This window comes from Pectinophora gossypiella, chromosome 2, assembly GCF_024362695.1.
Source record: "Pectinophora gossypiella chromosome 2, ilPecGoss1.1, whole genome shotgun sequence".
NCBI lineage: Eukaryota > Metazoa > Arthropoda > Insecta > Lepidoptera > Gelechiidae > Pectinophora > Pectinophora gossypiella.
The window spans coordinates 1,751,343-1,769,606 of NC_065405.1; the positions used below are offsets into that span (position 1 = coordinate 1,751,343).

General features: G+C 39.4%; 1 protein-coding gene across 7 annotated transcripts in view; it reads left to right on the forward strand.

The window, feature by feature from the left end:
• LOC126373556 (uncharacterized) overlaps positions 1-18,264 on the forward strand; it is a 163,123-nt gene that overhangs the window by 13,970 nt on the left and 130,889 nt on the right. For all 7 annotated transcript variants that reach the window (XR_007567334.1, XM_050019793.1, XM_050019701.1 and 4 more), the window contains exon 2: positions 9,531-9,751. Coding sequence is in view for 6 of the 7 variants with exons in the window: in XM_050019793.1 (XP_049875750.1) it covers positions 9,651-9,751 (101 nt within the window). In the remaining variant the exon portion in view is untranslated. The remainder of the gene's footprint in view (positions 1-9,530; positions 9,752-18,264) is intronic.

Sequence of the window (18,264 nt, forward strand, 5' to 3'; positions counted from 1 at the left end):
AATGGTGAGAGAGGAACTATTACAGTCCTTTGAGGAATGCCTACCAACTATTATCTCGAGACTAGTAACTGAGCCGATGTCAGAATTGCGAGGTCTCATTGGCAGGTTGAATGATAGGATCGAGTCGTTGGAAAAGAAGATAGACAGTCGTGGGGATGGTCGCAGTAAAATCTTGCCCACAGCAGAAACCTCAATTATCACTGGGAATTCCGGGAGGGGTTGTATGTTGTCAGATAACCAGAGTGATGCCTATCAGACGGCTCCGGTCTTAGAAAGGCGGCATGACCGATTGAGCGTCTCTCAGCCCGCAGCTCATCCTGCTTCACTAGTCATTCCGACATTCGCACAAGTGCTGAATGCGAAAATTGATAAGGAGTTCACCTGCAATCCGCCGCTGCCCGGTAAACAAAACAGTGGTGGGGCCACGAAGTTGTCGTCTTCAGCGCTAAGCGTTAATGGCACTGAAAATGGTGATCAGCCTAGGAACGATATCATATTGGAAACTAATATGAGTACTGAAAGGGAAGCGAAGGAAATAGATGAATGGAAAGTTATGAAGAATAAAAAGGAAAATAGAATTTCAAGTGTGAGGAAAGGGCAAAATACAACTTTGTGTACGCTAAAAGCGACTGAACGTAAGAAACACCTTCATGTATGGCGTCTACATCCGGAGACAACTACGGAGAGCTTATTAGCCCATATTAAGAATATCTGTCCTGAGGTAACAGTCAGCATAAAAAAGATAATTCACAAAAGAGAAAGAGATTACGCCTCATTTCGGATAACTATTTCGGAAGGATCGTATGAGAAAATATGTCAACCGGAAGCTTGGCCTCTCAATACAGAATTCGCCGACTGGATTTGGTTTCGAAAATCGTCCCAACAAACCGAAAAGGCAATCTAAAAATATTAAGATCTACTACCAAAATGCTAGAGGGCTACGGACTAAACTGGATGAATTTAGAAACAATATATTGTTATCAGACGCCGATTTGTTTGCCATCACTGAGACGGGTTGCAACGAGTCTATAAAAGACGCGGAAATCGTACCACCAGGTTACCAAATAGTTCGGTGTGATAGAACGGATGGCCGCAAGCAGGGCGGCGCGTTTCTCGTGGCCACAAACCAGTTCGACCTGAGAACTGCATCCATCAAGGGTACTGACATTGATGCGCGTGTGTTTGAACTTGTCTCGGTGTGCGTGTACAATTCGTGTTCTAAGTTTCTATTTCTGTGTTGTATTGTTTATATTCCGCCAGGCAGTAGTGAGGATGAATATATGTTGTTATTTAAATGTATTGAACAATTATGTTGTAAGTATAGGGAAATAATTGTCATAGGTGATTTTAATTTGCATTCTTGTTGTGTAAATGTAACAAACTACTTTGAATATTTATGTACCTTTTGTGAATTTACTCAGAGTAATGATATACCAAATAACTTGGGCCGTCAGCTGGATTTAGTGCTGAGTGCGGGGCAGGGGGAGGTTCTGGTCTCCGAGGCGGGTGAGGCGCTAGTGGCGATCGACAAAGCACATCCCCCGCTCGAAATACACGTACAAATCCGAACTACATTGCGGCCGTCGCCGCCGCTTTGTGAATATACCGTCACTGATAATAATGATAAACACAATCGACCCGAATGGAATTTTTATAAGGCTAATTTTCATGTGTTGTATTCTTTATTGATGAGTGTAGATTGGAGTCCGATGTACATTATGACGGATGCAGAAGAAGTATTAAATTATTTTTATGAGATTTTTACAGGCATTTTGGATCAGTGCGTCCCTAGAAAAAAACAAAAGAATATTCCGAGGCACATCTACCCTGAGTGGTATACGTCGGATATTATCCGGGAAATTAAACATAAATATGAACTGCATAAAATATACAAAGAAACTAAGTCCTTATCGGACTATCATGCTTTTTCAATATGTAGGGCGAATATTAAGAAAGCGGTTTCTCGGGCTCATCAAGCGTATCGAGATCGCATACAGACTCAATTTACAAAGGACCCTAAGTCTTTTTGGGCTTATATCAGTGCAAAAAGAACTACAGTTGACAAGCACAAGATTGATTCGGCTGAATTTGCTGATTATTTCGAATCGGTTTATAGTAGGAACAGGGCTCAACTTGACGTACAGACTGCGGGATTAGAGAGTGAAGCAACCCAGCAGTGGGTTCATATTCCTAATCTGGAGCTAAGGGATGTACGGATTGCTCTGTCTAAATTAAAACCTAAGCAATCAGCAGGGCCGGATGGGATACCAGCGTTCCTATTCAGGGACTGTCGGGAATTACTTGCTGAGCCTTTATTGTTTATTTTTAACGTCTGTTTAAAAACCACCACTTTTCCAAATCGCTGGAAGCTCACCAGGGTGACGCCAGTACCTAAAGGTAAGGCAGGGTCAGATGTAAGTTCTTACCGACCGGTAGCGGTACTGTGCACACCGGCCAAGGTGTTTGAGTCTGCACTGCAACGCCGGATATACGACCAAGTAAAAGGTTTTCTGGATGACTCGCAGCACGGCTTCCGACCTGGTAAAAGTACTACTACCAATTTACTTAACTTTATGGCGGAAGTAGTACCGAAAGTAGATGCAGGTCTACAGGTGGACGTGGTATACTTTGATTTTAAAAAAGCGTTCGACACTGTGGATAACGATGTGTTACTGTTCAAGCTCGCGCGTATGGGTTTCACGCCGCATTTGCTGTGCTTCTTTGCTAGCTACATGCAGGACAGGCAGCAATACGTGGCCACTTCAGGGAGTAAATCTGAGCCTTACTTCACGAGATCGGGTGTGAGTCAGGGCAGCAATTTGGGCCCTCTTCAATTCATAATCATGATTAACGATCTACCTAAAGTCGTTAAACACGCCACATGCTTGTTGTTTGCTGATGACCTTAAACTCCTTCATGAGATTAGGGATCAGCAAGATTGCGAACGGTTACAGGGCGATATCGACAGGGTTGTAGAGTGGAGTAAGGCAAACAGGTTGTATTTTAACGATTCGAAGTGCACAGTTATTACCTTCGGCCGTGCTCACTCGCGGGTGTTGCACGAATACCGCATGGAGGCGACGCCCTTGCGGCGTGTTACCCAGGTGCGGGATCTTGGAGTTCTTATGAATGAACAACTAGCATTTCGTGACCACATACTTAATATTAGTAAAAAAGCTTATAGGAACCTAGGATTCGTTCTTAGGCAGACAAAGGGCTTTAAAGGGATTAGTGCGGTTAAGGCTCTGTATGACGCATTGGTCAGGAGTCACCTGGAGTTCAACGCGATGGTGTGGGCTCCCCATGAGTCTAAGTATATTACCATGTTAGAACGCATCCAAAATAAATTCGCACGGCATTTATACTATAGACTACATGGGGTTTATCCACAGTACCCGCTGATGTATCCAACATTATTTGTGCTCGGCATGGTTGGATACAACACATTGGAGGTGCGAAGAGGTTTCTCTTTAGCCCAGACTATATTTAAATTACTTAGGGGAAAAGGTTTCAACTCGGGAGTGCTGGGAAAGATAAATTTTTCAGCACCTGATGGATACACAGAACGGCGGCGGAGGCCGCAGTTGTTCACAGTTCCTCGCGGACGAACCAAATTGCTGGATAACACCCCTCTCACGCGAGTCATGCATGTGTTAAATGAGGTTGCAGAAATTATAGATTTGTTTTCATGCTCTATGAGTGAATTTACAAAGGTTACGCTATATGTGTTAAGTTATAAAATGAATATTTATAAACAATAGTTAGGTACCGAATAAATTAGTAAGTGATGTCAAGATATGTTCCTACTCTATCGAATTGGTTATATAAACTGTAATGGTAGATGTAAGTGTTTTTAATAAATAAATAAATAAATAAATAAAAAAGTTTACGCGGTTATTATCGTAATTAAAACACATAATAACGGGTTCTTACCGCGCGGGATGACAGTCATCCCGTGATCATGGCACTTGCAACAGTGTCGAAATATCGGGAGTCTCATATCCCAATTTAAACGCGGTAAGAACCCGTTATTATGTGTTTTAATTAAGAAAGTATTACTCTGAAATTCTTCCGAATAGTCATGTTTAGGTGATCGCCGTGGTCGTACGCCGTGATGCCGTGGCAAACTATTCATCATCATCAATTTAAGAGCCACGCTCTTGTCGGTGTAGCATTTTCCATTCCAGTCTATCAAAGGCCAATTCCTTGACTTCCCTAAGACACGACGTTAACCTTTTCTTTAATCTGTTCCATGTAAGCTCTTCTTGGTCTTCCCCTTCCTCCCAAACAAACTATTAGGAAACTATAATTTTCCTAACCCTTTTACTTACACTTTCATAGTGCTATGGGCAAAAGTAGATATTTAGTTTTATTTATTTTGAAAACCTTTAGATTATACCTACTTAATTATTGTTTTCTTCATAGAAGTCATACTTGTTATTACTTTTCTTAACTCACAAACTGTACCTACCCCTTGGGAATTGCGAGACATTCCCGCCACAAGTATCCTAGGATTACTTTATGGTAAGTCTCGGCCACCATGCAACTAAAATTTGTGAAATTAAGAATATTTTTTTTATAATTGCCAATCTTGGCATACGACCACGGCTATCACCTAAACATCAATAATAGGAAGAATTTCAGATCTACGCCAGTAAAATTCTTGTGACTTAGAAGTTAGGAAGGAAAATATGTGCATACATACATACATAGTCGACAAACACATAACACTCCTTTTTGCTTCGCAGCAGTCGAGTAACGAATGTAGGATTAAGTACAATGTATTCTGGGGGGTTAAAATGGCCTCATCTAGGCAATTCATCTAAGAAAGCAGGATTCCAGGCCATAACCTTTAATAAAAACTAAGAAAGCAATGTTGTAACTTGACATTTGAGCATATAAAAGTAAATAGCAATATTGCTTTCTTAGATGAATTGCTTCGATGTGGCCATTTTAACCCCCCTGTTCTCTTGATAATCACAATGATAAACAAGAAATGGCAAGAAAATAATATTGAAATGATACCTTTCGTAGAGCTGAAAACTATATAAACGACCCTATAACTTTCAATTAACAAACTATTAATAATTAGTTTCGTATAAAGAAATTGGTTCAGGTACAATTTTTATTTTGTAAACACAAAGTTCGAATAATGGATGTTATGATATTACTGTGACAGAAATGACAATGAAATCTGACAGCATCATTTCTTTTACTGAGGAATTTCTGGACTTACAAGAGGTTTGATAAGCTATTAGTTTGCGGCTCAAGTAGTTCGCCAACACTTCGCCACCTATCACGTTGGTCTAACAGAAAGCTCGGTTAGGTGTGGGTACTTAGTTCATATTGCGACGGATGTACCTATTCTACTACTACTCCAATTACTGTTATGCTCAAGTAGTATTCCTCAACTGTGAAGGAAACCCACATTCCCGAGAAATGCATTCCGGAGGTATGTTACCTTACCTGTATTGGCCTGGTTTTCCCTTCGCGGGTTGGGAGGTCAGACAAGCAGTCGCTTCTGTAAAAAACTGGACCTGTCAGATTAGGTAAGCGAACTCTGTGAACATGAGATAACGCCGTCATCATCATTATTAATTTAAGAGCCACACTCTTGTCGGTGTAGCATTCTCCTTGCCAATTTTTAAGGGAAAAATAGGGCAGTGGTTTCCCTCTTGCCTTCCGCTCGGCAGTAATACTCTGTCTGACACGAGTGCGATGGTGCCCAGAGTAGTCTATTTCAAAGCCGTCCTATGACTCCTGTCCTCCATCTCTGAAGAATATAATTAATGTTTCTAGAACATGACATGGCTAGCAAACAATCGAAAGTGATCACGTAATCTGTTAAGACAAGAAGTGTAAATGTTAACACGAACACGTGACGCCTTTCTCGAACCTGGGACTTGTGAAGTGACACCTACGATGTTTATGGACTGGTCAATTATAATGAGAGACTTTCCAGGCTACGTTCACCAAAAACAATGGATGGAGGAAAATGGCATTGTACAGCTAACGTCATAATCACCTATTTTCTGATTACTCGAGTACATCATCATCATCAGCCCATTAACGTCCCCACTGCTGGGGCACGGGCCTTCCCTATGGTTAGGGAGATCGGGCCTTAAACCATCACGCGGGCCCAGTGCGAATTGATGGTTATTAACGACTGCTAATGCAGCCGAGACCAACGGCTTGACGTGCCTTCCGAAGTACGGAGGCGGAGGAGGAATAAACGCGCTCGGTCTGCGATTGTTGAAGTTAAGCAACTTTCGCAAAGACCAGTCATAGGATGGGTGACCACAAAAAAAAGTTTTCATCTCGAGCTCAACTCGAGTACATAATTATTCCAAAACACAATGTAATGGCAGAAAATATTAAAAATAATTCTTGCTTGATATTTGGATCACATTATGTATACTTACGTAGAATTATGTTGCTACCTATATTGCTTCTCTTTATTTTGAATTATTTTAATAATTTATATGTTATGTATGTGTGTTGTTTTTTTGTTTATAATGTTGTACATACATACATACATAAACTCACGCCTATTTCCCACTGGGGTAAGCAGAGACTATAGAATTCCATTTGCTTCGATCCTGACACACTATAATGTTGTATCATGCTTTTATTTATGTATTGTTGTCTTTACTATTTGTTTGGATCAATAAACTTTGCTTGTAGGTCTATACTTATGATATCTCAAACATTTTACTTTTATTTAATACAAGAAGAAGACAATATTATAATGTAACACAATCTCGAAAATTTCGTCGTCATATCCATAATAACCACAACATTCAGGGCTACTGACCCCAAATGGCACTACCAATCTTGATCATTGGTTATAAAGTTAAAATTACCCTGTAAGAGCGGATGTCGCCATCAGCATGATGTCTCTGGCCCCGATGAGGTGTGCGTTCTGGTTAAATATGGGTTTGACAGTGTGCACGCCCATGCAGTCTGGAATGATCAGAATAATAATGGGTGGAAGATGTAATTGTGCCTGGGTGTAATAAAAAGGGTCATCATTTATAACCAAAAACAAAGATAAAAGATGCATGTCAATTATCATTAAGGATTACCAACCTCATCAACCCAGGAGTAAAAGTTATTATTGAGCCGCCATAGGCCCCTGACATGATTCATGTAACTACTACGTACTTACATCAGTTTGTAGTAACTGGGTCCAACGGCTTAACGTGCCTTCCGAAGCACGGATCATCTTACTTTTGGACAATCGGGTGATCAGCCTGTAATGTCCTAAGCAAACTAGGGATCACAAAGTGATTTTTGTGATTTGTCCCCACCGGGATTCGAATAGGTCAAATAGTTAATGCCATTTACGGCAAATCTACAATAAGTCACGTTAAAAAATCTTAATGCGGTTCACAGAATACACATATTTATCAAGTTTCAACAGTATAGGTATTATAGTTTCGGAGAAAAGTGGCTGTGACATACGGACGGACGGACGGAGGGACAGACATGACGAATCTATAAGGCTTCCGTTTTTTACATTAGGCTACGGAACCCTAAAAAGTGTCAGCGGGACTTATCCAGTTGTAAGCATTGTTTGTCTACCGTTGCAATGTTCTGGGAACACCATTGTATCATTGCAAACGTTATCTTAACGACTATGTGAATGCCCGGGTCTAGTCTAGTTTAGATTTACTTAGTCTAGAATACTCAGGTCTTAGGTCAATAGGCTACTTGACAACCTAGTCAAATGAGATACTTTTTACGAAGCGTCAAAACGAAAGTTTTCTTTGGAGTTTCTATGGAAATACTGTCCTGTGACGTCATCAATGAAAGCGGTCAAATGTCGTGTTCATTATTACACAAATAATAAATAAAATTCGAAAATCAGGCGTAAAGTAAAATGTAATTGATTTTTGATCGTTCTATTTTTAAATTAGATTTATATATTTTATTCTTTGACCCAGTCAAGTACCATATTTGCTAATTACGAGGTGAGGCAACTGCTTTTTTTTTGTAGATTTGCCGCAGATGGCATTAACTACCTCTCTCAGACAACGCCCTGCGCCGAGGTTCGCGCCCAACTGGGCACCCTCAGGCCTGTTGTCTATAACGTTGTACCGGGTGAAAGCCTTCAGCGCTCCCCATTTGTCCGGCCAAGTAATTAATGCCATCTGCGCCAAATCTACAATAAGTCACGTCAAAAAAAGGCATTAACTACTTGGCCGGACAAATGGGGAGCGCTGAAGGCTCTCACCCGGAGTGAGGCAACTGTGTTTTACTACGAGTACGTTACTATGTAAAATCAACGGATACTTCATATAAAAAATCTCATTCTTACCGTGTGCCGCCTTACTGCGTGAGTGCGAGCGAGATAGACATTCCGTGCGTACTTCTCCCTTACTCCTTAGCGCTATACAGCCATTTAGTATAAAGTAAAACCCAGAGGGGGTTAGGTAACTCTGCTCAGCGCCCGATTTTAGATATTACATTAAGAAGAAGAAGATTATCAAGTTTTAGATCATCGTCCCTCTAGCATTATCCCGTTTTTCGCAGGGTCTGCTAACCTACCCTGAAGATTTGTCAGGTCCGGCTTTTTACGGATGCGACTGCCTGTCTGACCTTCCAACCCGCGAAGGAAAAACCAGCCCAATGTGTAGGTCACATACCTCCGAAAATGCATTTCTCGGGAATGTGGGTTTCCTCACGAAATTTCCTTCATCGCTGAGCACGTGATTATCATTGATGATCCAAACAATTCGAAAACAAATTCGACAATCATTGCTAGACCTGTGCTGGATTCGAACCTGCGACGTCAAAGTGAGAGGCAAGCGTTATTACAAGGGCTACCACGGCCTTTATTAAGTTTTAGATATTATAGTTTTATAATATTTTTTATCCAGACCTCGTACGAAATAGGACGTATACTGTATTACTTATGTACGGTCACGGGTACTAATATGTATACGAGTAGGTACACTTTGAAACCATGTCACATTAACTTTTTTGACAAATTAAACCGTAAGTCTCATTAAATTTCAAATATGATAGTGCGACAAGGGTACTAAAGTGGGTACAGTCATGAGCAATATAATGTACCCACTTTAGGACTCTGTCGCACTAACATATTTGACATTTAGTGAGACTTACAGTTCAATTTGTCAAAAAAGTTAATGTGACATGGTACCAAAGTGCATACATATTAATGCTCGTGACCGTACATGACATTGCTTGTGACTGTACATTCTATGTCTTACCCACTATAACTGGTAACCACTTATAAAAGGGTTTTCCTTACAGATTCCGCCTAAAAATGGCGTTGGTTTCATGGATAAGCTGACGATTACCCATCATTTTTTAGTAGGTTACAAAATGACAGGCTTTTGTAAGTTTAAAAAATATTTCTTAAAATAAAATCGCCACCAATCTTAAGCTACATTTTGCCGCAGTAATACAAAATAATTCATAATTTAATGAAGTCATCGACAAGTTCGACAACACACCCAAACTCAAAATATTGGTAAACAAAACCCAGCCCTTGTTGTAAACAGCTGATCATCATGACTAGTAACGAGTCAAAACTGTAAACAATCAAAATCTTCCATTTACAAACTGCTATAAGTGTGAAAGAGATAGCCAATTGAAGTGCTGGTGCGTGTGAGCAGGACAGCATGCCTGATACGTTCCTGACCACAGGAGTGAGCCTGGGGCTGTTGGCTGGAGTAGTGTCTGGTGTATGCTACCTCGTCGCGAATGGATTGGCTTGGCCTCGGTGAGTGTCATTTTTTTTTTTAATGTAACTGTCATTATTTTTTTTTAATCAAGCTCCGTTTAGTAATGAGAGACTTTCCAGGCTACGTTCCCCAAAAATAATATAGATGGCGCTGTTTAGACTTAACGTGATAATTACCTATATTCTCGTTATTCGGGTTGGTACAAAATTATTCCCAAATACAATGTAATGGCAATAGCATAATAAAAATAATTGTTGCTTGATATTTTGATCACATTATATTGTATAGAATTACGTTGCGTAACTAGGTATATTGCTTCTCTTTATTGTGATGAAAATAGTAATGAGTGCAAGTTGTAATTGTACCTTGGTGTAATAAAAAGGGTCATCATTTATACCCAAAAACAAGATAGAATTGAGAGCTTCCACCTTTTTTGAAGTCGGTAAAAAAAGGAGTGAAGCGCCCTGGAATATCTTTGACCATGCAACTGATTCGCTTTTGATCCTTATTGCAAAAGCTATTTATAATTTTAAAAATAATTTGCGTTACAGTTACAACAACATAACAACTAAAATTTATTGCACAAAAGATGCACAAAGTCATGAATATGAATCACGATTTTTTTCTGCTTTACGATAACGTGGCGCCATCTCTTGAACTGAAAGGTAACTATTTAGCCGCTGACTTTCCTCCAAATTCAAACGCTTCTAGTTACATTCGATTTCAGCAGATGTCTCCACCAACATATAAGATAACATTTTGTATTGTAATAGCCACCCAAAGACCTTGTATAGAATAGACGGATAATATTTTAGAGTGACGATCAAACTATCACAGCTCTCTTTCTTCCCTATGGCAACAATCTCTGTGGAAAAAAGAAACAAACATAGACAAACACCGCTGTCTAGAACGTCAGTGTTTACCGTTTTGAGATGTTGTGGTAGTCAGCTGGATACCAAACCTGCCGTTAGTTTTTTGGTGTTTTGGGACATTATTTTAACTTTTTATATAAACAATCTGTGAAATAGTTATTCATTATGAACCATGGCTTGCGTAGCTATTGGTTGTGAGAGTAGAATGGGTGTTATAATGGAGAACGATCAAACAATGTCTCACCATGGGTAAGTTATCGACCACATAATACATGTTTGTGTGCAAGAAATACATTACCTGGTCTGGTTTTTGTAAAGTTTATTGAGCCCTAAACACGATGCAGACGCATATTTTCAGCAAAGCCGTCACATTTGTACAAATAATTGATTTCACAATTTACGTTAATCAGCTTTGACAGATCATGTACCCAAAGTATTATAAGTAGTGTTGTCCTTTGATATCGATAACATAATATTATGTTTGAATGTAACATCTACATGTTGCGTTATTCTATTCACGTTTAATTTATTTTTCGACCTGTTTCCGATTTGGATGAAGATTACATAAAGATATTGTATTTTCCAGATTTCCTAAATATCCTAATTTACGAAACAAGAATATAAGAAACAATTAGATTCAGACCATGAAACGAGATAATTCTCTCTTCTGAAGGACGCCTTCTCCTTATTTAAGCCTGTGCTAATTACATTTCGATGTATCTTGCTTTCTATCGAGCAGGATACCAAACAAAAATATTACATAGAGATGCAGTACCAACAATATTCACTCACATATCTCACATAAGGTGAGTTTAAGTTTAGTTATAAGTTTATAGATAAATTTGCAGCTATTTCGTTTTTGTATTCTACATTAGCATGGAAAAAATATTTCAATACAATACAAAATATTCTCTATTGCACAAAATAATTAGTATGAATAACTATTTTGGTAATTACCTGTGATTATTCCTTCTATAAATAATTAGTATGAATAACTATTTTTGTAATTAACTGTGATTATTCCTTCTATGTGCAATGTGTAAACATGCAATGCTTGTGTATTTGTGTGCTCCACGTTAATATGTGCCATTCTTGCAGGTAAAGTTATAACGACCAGAGCCGACACTATACACTTCTAAAGAAAGTGAACAAGAGGAAATATTTTTTTTATCACCAAAAGTCGGAATTGTTCAGTGCTTCGTAGTCATTGTATTCTAACTATATTGAATAAAAATCTTATAAAGAAGTATTTGCTTTTATTCTTTAATCGCATTGATATAATCCCCGAAATATACTAGAAGGTCGTCTACTTCTTGTATCGAGAGCCGATTCGATTTCCGGTCAAGTCAATGAAAAACGTGTATTTAATTTTTATAAAAGGGTAGGTATGTGATTTATAGCAACCAAAGGGTGGCCGCAATGTCGTATTAAAATGATACTATAGTATATGTGGACTAGATGGACCGTCCTCGACCTCCTCGGCCATAACACCTTGCGAAATGACATAGATTCAAAAATGATAAATTGACCTTTAACAAGTTTGTCCATGATAATTACGTTGAATAAGTGGTTCTGAATCTGTCACCGCAACGTACGGTTCTTCTTAGGTATCTTTCTATCAGGGTACAAATAGGTATCGTTTTAACTGATTTACTTGTGGTTCTACCCACCCAGGTATGGATACTAGGTCGTTATTTCTGTATTTAATTAATCATTCAATTTGTAATGTATATTTTTTAGATCTTGGACTAACATGAAATATTTAGCCAATAATAATGTCGATAAAGACATGGAACGGCACTAGTGGTTCTGATACAAAAACATATACTATAGGTACGTTTCTATAACAAACCCGCTACACGAGTACAAAAGACGTTACGACGATAGTATATTTATCTCTTTTTAACTTATGACGGCTCACATGAGTGCGAAAGACAAAACCTATGTTTTTCTTTCGTCTTAAATATGCTCCGTCTATTCTATACAAGGTCTTTGTAGCCACCACAGATATTAGAACTCGCGCTAGTAGTACTTCCGGAGTGGACAGAGACCATCGATGATAGAGCCACGAAGTCACCAGAAGACAATAACACTGGTTATTGAAAGTCTTTAAGATAGGACGGTACCTAGTTATAGTATGATACTTAAATGATTATAATGACTACTGAAACCCAGCGGCTTTCCGGGGGCGAAAGTGAACCCCACCTGGGGGGTTAAAATGGCCACATCAAAGTAATTCATCTAAGAAAGAAATATTGCTATTTGACATTTGTTTGCATTGCGCACTCACTCTTATATGCGCAAACGTCAAATTGCAATATTGCTTTTTTAGATGAATTGCTTCGATGGCCTTTTTAACCCCCCTGTTCTGATTTCGGCGGTCAAACCACACATGTCCAACAGATCAGCTCATTGTATGTCTGTCGTCACATCCGCAGTTACAAAGCCCGTATGTGGGTAGGCCGCGAAGCGTGACACAGCGCATATTTTAGCGAACACATCTGCCGGTTATTAGAACGAAAATGAATTATCCGACCAAGTAGTTACTTAATGCCACTTGCGTCAAATCTACAATAAGTCACGTCCAAAAAAATGTAGACGAAATTGAGTTTTTTTTTATGTCACTTATTGTAGTTTTACCGCAGATGGCATTAACTACTTGGCCGGACAAATGGGGATCGCTGAAGGCTCTCACCCGGTACAACGTTCACAACAGGCCTGAGCGTGCCCAGATGGGCGCGAACCTCTGCTCAGGACGTCGTCTGAGAGAAAAAACATTTGAAAGAATTAATCGACCCTAGTGGGTTGATAGCGATAAGCGCTGATTGAGGGAAATCGTCGACTACGCCGGCGGGGTCGGTATCGGGGTTACAGACGAAATTGAGTAATGTACGGTTAAACAGAACAATTAGTGACTTTTTATGTAGCCTAATTGATGTCCCACTGCTGGGCAAAGGCCTCCCGTTCTCTTTCCAACCCTCCCTGTCTTGGGCATCTTCTGCCAAATGTTCTAGAAGGCGTCTAGCTTGTCCCTCCACCGTCGTCGTGGTATGCCTCGACGTCGACGACTTAGTGAATCAGTGGTTATTAACCGTTGGTCCCGGTTACTACTTACTGATGTAAGTAAGTACTATTTACATGAGTCATGTCGGGGGACTTTGGCGGCTCAATAGTAACCCTGACACCAGGGTTAATGAGGTTGGTAATCCACTTCACAACCTATGCGAGAGAAGTGATTATATCAAGATTAGATCGCTCTTGTCTGTGTAGCATTCTTGTAAAATTCTCCATGTTACGTTTTTAGGGAAAAATTTTAGGGAAAAGTGGTTTCCCTCTTGCTTTCCGCCTCGCCGACGGGATAGGACGCCTGTCTTCTGACTCTGAATAGTACTGACAGTTATTGCTGCCCTCTGTCACGCTGTGCCTCTGACTTGACCCTTCCCACCTGCACTGTACCGATGGCTCCCATCTACGCCTCTGCAACCGTTGAGGTCTCCACCCGTATCCCTGGGCAAAGGTTCTATGTTATACCCCGTAGGTCTGGGTCTCTATCCGAACTCAACCACCATCTCACTCTGGCTTTCTAAAGTAAGAGGCGCTGAAGCTAACTTAGTCGACGCCGACTAGTGGGATTTCCCGAATAGTCGGTGTCTAGTCGCTACATGTCTATTATATAAATCGTCATTCTCTTAAATAGTTACAAAGCAACTATTAGCTAAATATATAGGTACCTACTACAATTTATAACTCTTCAGTAAGCAATAGGCTCGCCACATAAACGTAGATGGCATACACCTCTGCCTACCTCTTCGGGGACGCAGGCGTGATGTTATCTGTTTCAACTCTTCGTGACAAACATGAGGCTCCGGTGAACAATTTTACGAGTAAACAGAACAAAAAAATTAATAAAAACTGAAACTAATCTGTCACGTTCACGTTGTGATGCCGCATGCCGATACAATTGATCCCTTAATAGTCACAGTAGCAATTCTATATACGAGTAGGATATCAACTAGTTTTGCTGTTCCTCTGCTGATAGAAAACATAGGCACCATGACATGCAACAACAACATGAGTTCTGTTGAGTCTCTCTTTCAAGAAAAGTCTGACGTTTTGATGATGATGATGGTTGATCAGGTTGGTCATCCAACACAAACCACACGAGAGAAGAGAAAAGTCTGGTTTTTTTATTTCTAGGTATTACGTAACAACTATGAGGTACGATTTTATTTTTTCTCAAAACTAGGCACTTACTAAGTAAGCGTGAACAACCTTAGGCCATACGGGTCCCACATGACATCTTCGCTTACCATCAGATTGTGGTCAAACGCATATTTTTAATAAAAACAATGCTTATGGATTTTAAACCCATGACCAATATTTATCCATTTACTTATTTATTTTCGAATTCATGTTTGCATCATAAATAATTATCAGCGGTGAAGAAAAACATCGTGAGGAAACCCACATACCCGAGAAATGCATTTGCGGAGGTATGTGACCTAACCTGTATTGGGCTGGTTTTTCCTTCGCAGGTTGGAAGGTTATACAGGCAGTCACTTCTGTGAAAAACCGGACCTGTCAAATCTTCAGGTTACGTAAGCGGACCCTGTAAAAACAGAATAATGTTAGGGAGATGATAAACCAATATTTACCCATATTTTTAAAAACCTGATACTGGGTTCCTGAGGTTGGTCATCCACCTCACAACCCACGCGATAGAAGAAGATGGATTTGATTTAGGCCCCTGAGAGTAAACTTGTACACTAATAAACCCCACCTACGTCACTGCTACATGCATGTTATACTGTGGCATTGCCAATCGACAGTTATGGTACAACGGGTTAACTAGAATAGTCCCGTGGCGATGACTATAGAACATTGAACACATGGTTCACGGGGTTATGCACACCTGCTGCGGAAATTGGGGCGAAGGGACAGGGCTCCGGTAAAAGGGGCTTGTAGGTACCTATAATAATAAAGGTACAGGTAGAACTGGCAACTTCTCTCGTGTGGGTTGTGAGACCCATAACCAACCTCATCAACCCTGGTGTCAGGGTTACTATTGAGCCGCCAAAGACCCTGACATGGCTGATGTACCGTCACCGACCGCTTAACCTGCCCTCCGAAACAGGGATCATCAAATCAAATCAAATATACTTTATTGCACAGAACATACAAAACAAATTTACACAAATGGATGATAGATACAGTACAATCTGATCATCTTACTTTTGACACAGATCATATTATATCTCATTAATTTAAATTATTAAAATTCATTAGTTATATAACTAATGATAATACCTAACCAGCTACAATAATAATTATAATTAATTTTATAATATTATAAATGTGAAAGTTTGTGAGTATGGATGTTTGTTACTCTTTCACGCAAAAACTACTGATTGGATTTTAATGAAACTTTACACTAATGTAGCTTATACATCAGAATAACACATATGCTACAATTTATAAAGATATTGTGTGAATTGTCAAAATTGTGACGGTAAGTGTCAAGTAAGTATTAAAAATCGTATTTTGAAAAATGGGAGTTAGCGGGAAAAAAAAATGTATGAAAAAATCTAAACTGCATAAGTTAGAAATTTGATATGCACTTCCACACACACAACGATCTCTCTTTTATAACACGCCACGCGGACGAAGTCGCGGGCAATGGCTAGTATAATATAATATAACAAAAATCGTACGAGAAAAACAGCTCCATTCCACATTTTTTACGTTTTTCGGAAACACACTCCTTCCTTGTTCATTCACAGAAGCGCACACCACAGGGGCGCATTTTGAACGCATTCTGAATATGAATTCGAAATGGTCGAGCCACTGCGCGCGCACGGTCAGTTGGCGCCAAACCATTTGAAACGCTGTCCGATTCGCCGGCTGTTTGGTGCTGTGATGTTCTAGTTTTGAAATTCAAGTTTTAAAAGGTGTTTTTCAGTGCAAATTGTGGGTTTAGGAAAGTTTAGTGTTGTGTGTAGTTGATTTCTGTGTGACTGTTGAACGAGAAAATACTTACCTAGATTATTTTTTTCGGGAATTACGACTGGATAAGGTAATTTGGATTTTCTGCTTACTTTTAGAAAATAATACCTTATTATTACGTCCTCATATTATTGAGAAGATAAAATATTTTATTTTAGTTACTAAGTATTAAGAAAAAAATTACTATTGTTACCATTAAGTATACTGAAGTAACGTCGTCGTTGTGGCATATTAGGGATATTACTTTGCAACTAAATCATAACTTAAATCTAGATTTGAAACATTAATACTTACCTAAACTTAGTCAATTCTAATTCGGGCAGACAGAGCTAACTAAATCGAGGTGCAAGCATGTCGCATTCCATGCAACACATAAAATATGAAATCAAGGTTAATATAAAACAAACTCAACTATTTGGCAGGAAATTACAAAATAGCTGCCTTCAATATAAACAATAAAAAAGTAAATTTTCGACAAACCGGGAAATTGCAGTAATGTAATGTTACAGACAATAGTGTAACAACAAAAGGTCCGTTAAAATTAACACGTAATCGATGTCACAGAACAAATTTTGCAACCGACTCGCCGCTCCCATTTTGTCTGAGCAACCCACTAAACGACACAGTGTGTAATTGCTTTAATAATTTCCACAGGCACTGTGTCAACGTTCGAACTATTCAACGTTTGTTGGAAAACGGTACCTTCCTCGTTAAAATCCGACTAATTTGTGACATTACCGTTTGTTAGAGAAGTGTATGAAGAGTGGGTGATTCATAATTCGAGCGGTTGTCGCGTATTTTGGCGGCGGTCATGCTTCGCTGAACGCGCCTGCCATCTGCGTTCTTTGCCGGTTGCTATTCCAAATTTGAAATAAAAAAAATGCATTGCCACGAGTTTTGTTTTTGTTTTAATTTTTTGGGTTTGTGCGAATGGCGGTTGACTGCCGCTATCGTAAATAAGGAGATACTTGATTAGCGGTGTAATTGAGTCGTGTACTAGGTTCAAGATAAATTATGAAATTCTAATTACTAAATAAAAACAGATCTAAAATACGTAAGACATGGCTGTATGGGCATAGTTCCCTTTGCCTTACCCTTCGGGGAAAACAAAAAAAAAACTAACAAAAAATATTTATTTTTTCTATTTACCTTATTTATGAATTTTAATCAACAAAACGTAATAATAAGTCCGACATTTTATCACGTTTTTCTCTGACGTCACAGTGTGCTTTTTCATACGATTTCCTTGACAATTTCGTGTATTGACGTTTAGTAAAAAGTAACTGATTTGACTAGCTGGATACTAGCTTATTATAACGTTGAGCTGGGTAAATGGCCTACTATGGACTAATTAATTAATGTTTAATTACTGACATATATGCATAAGATCACGCCTATTTCCCGTTGGGGTAGGCAGGAATTCCACTTACTACAATCCTGACACACCACTTTCTTTTCTTCCACTCTCATCACGTTGTGCTGTTAGTCCCGGTTACTACTTAGTGATCTTCTATCGTGTAGGTTGTGAGGTTGATAACCAACCTCATCAACCCTAGTGTCAGGGTTATTATTGAGCCGCCATAGACCCCTGGCGTGGCTCAAGTAACGACTACGTACATACATCAGTAAGTAGTAACCGGGACCAACGGCTGAACGTGCCTTCCGAAGCACGGAAC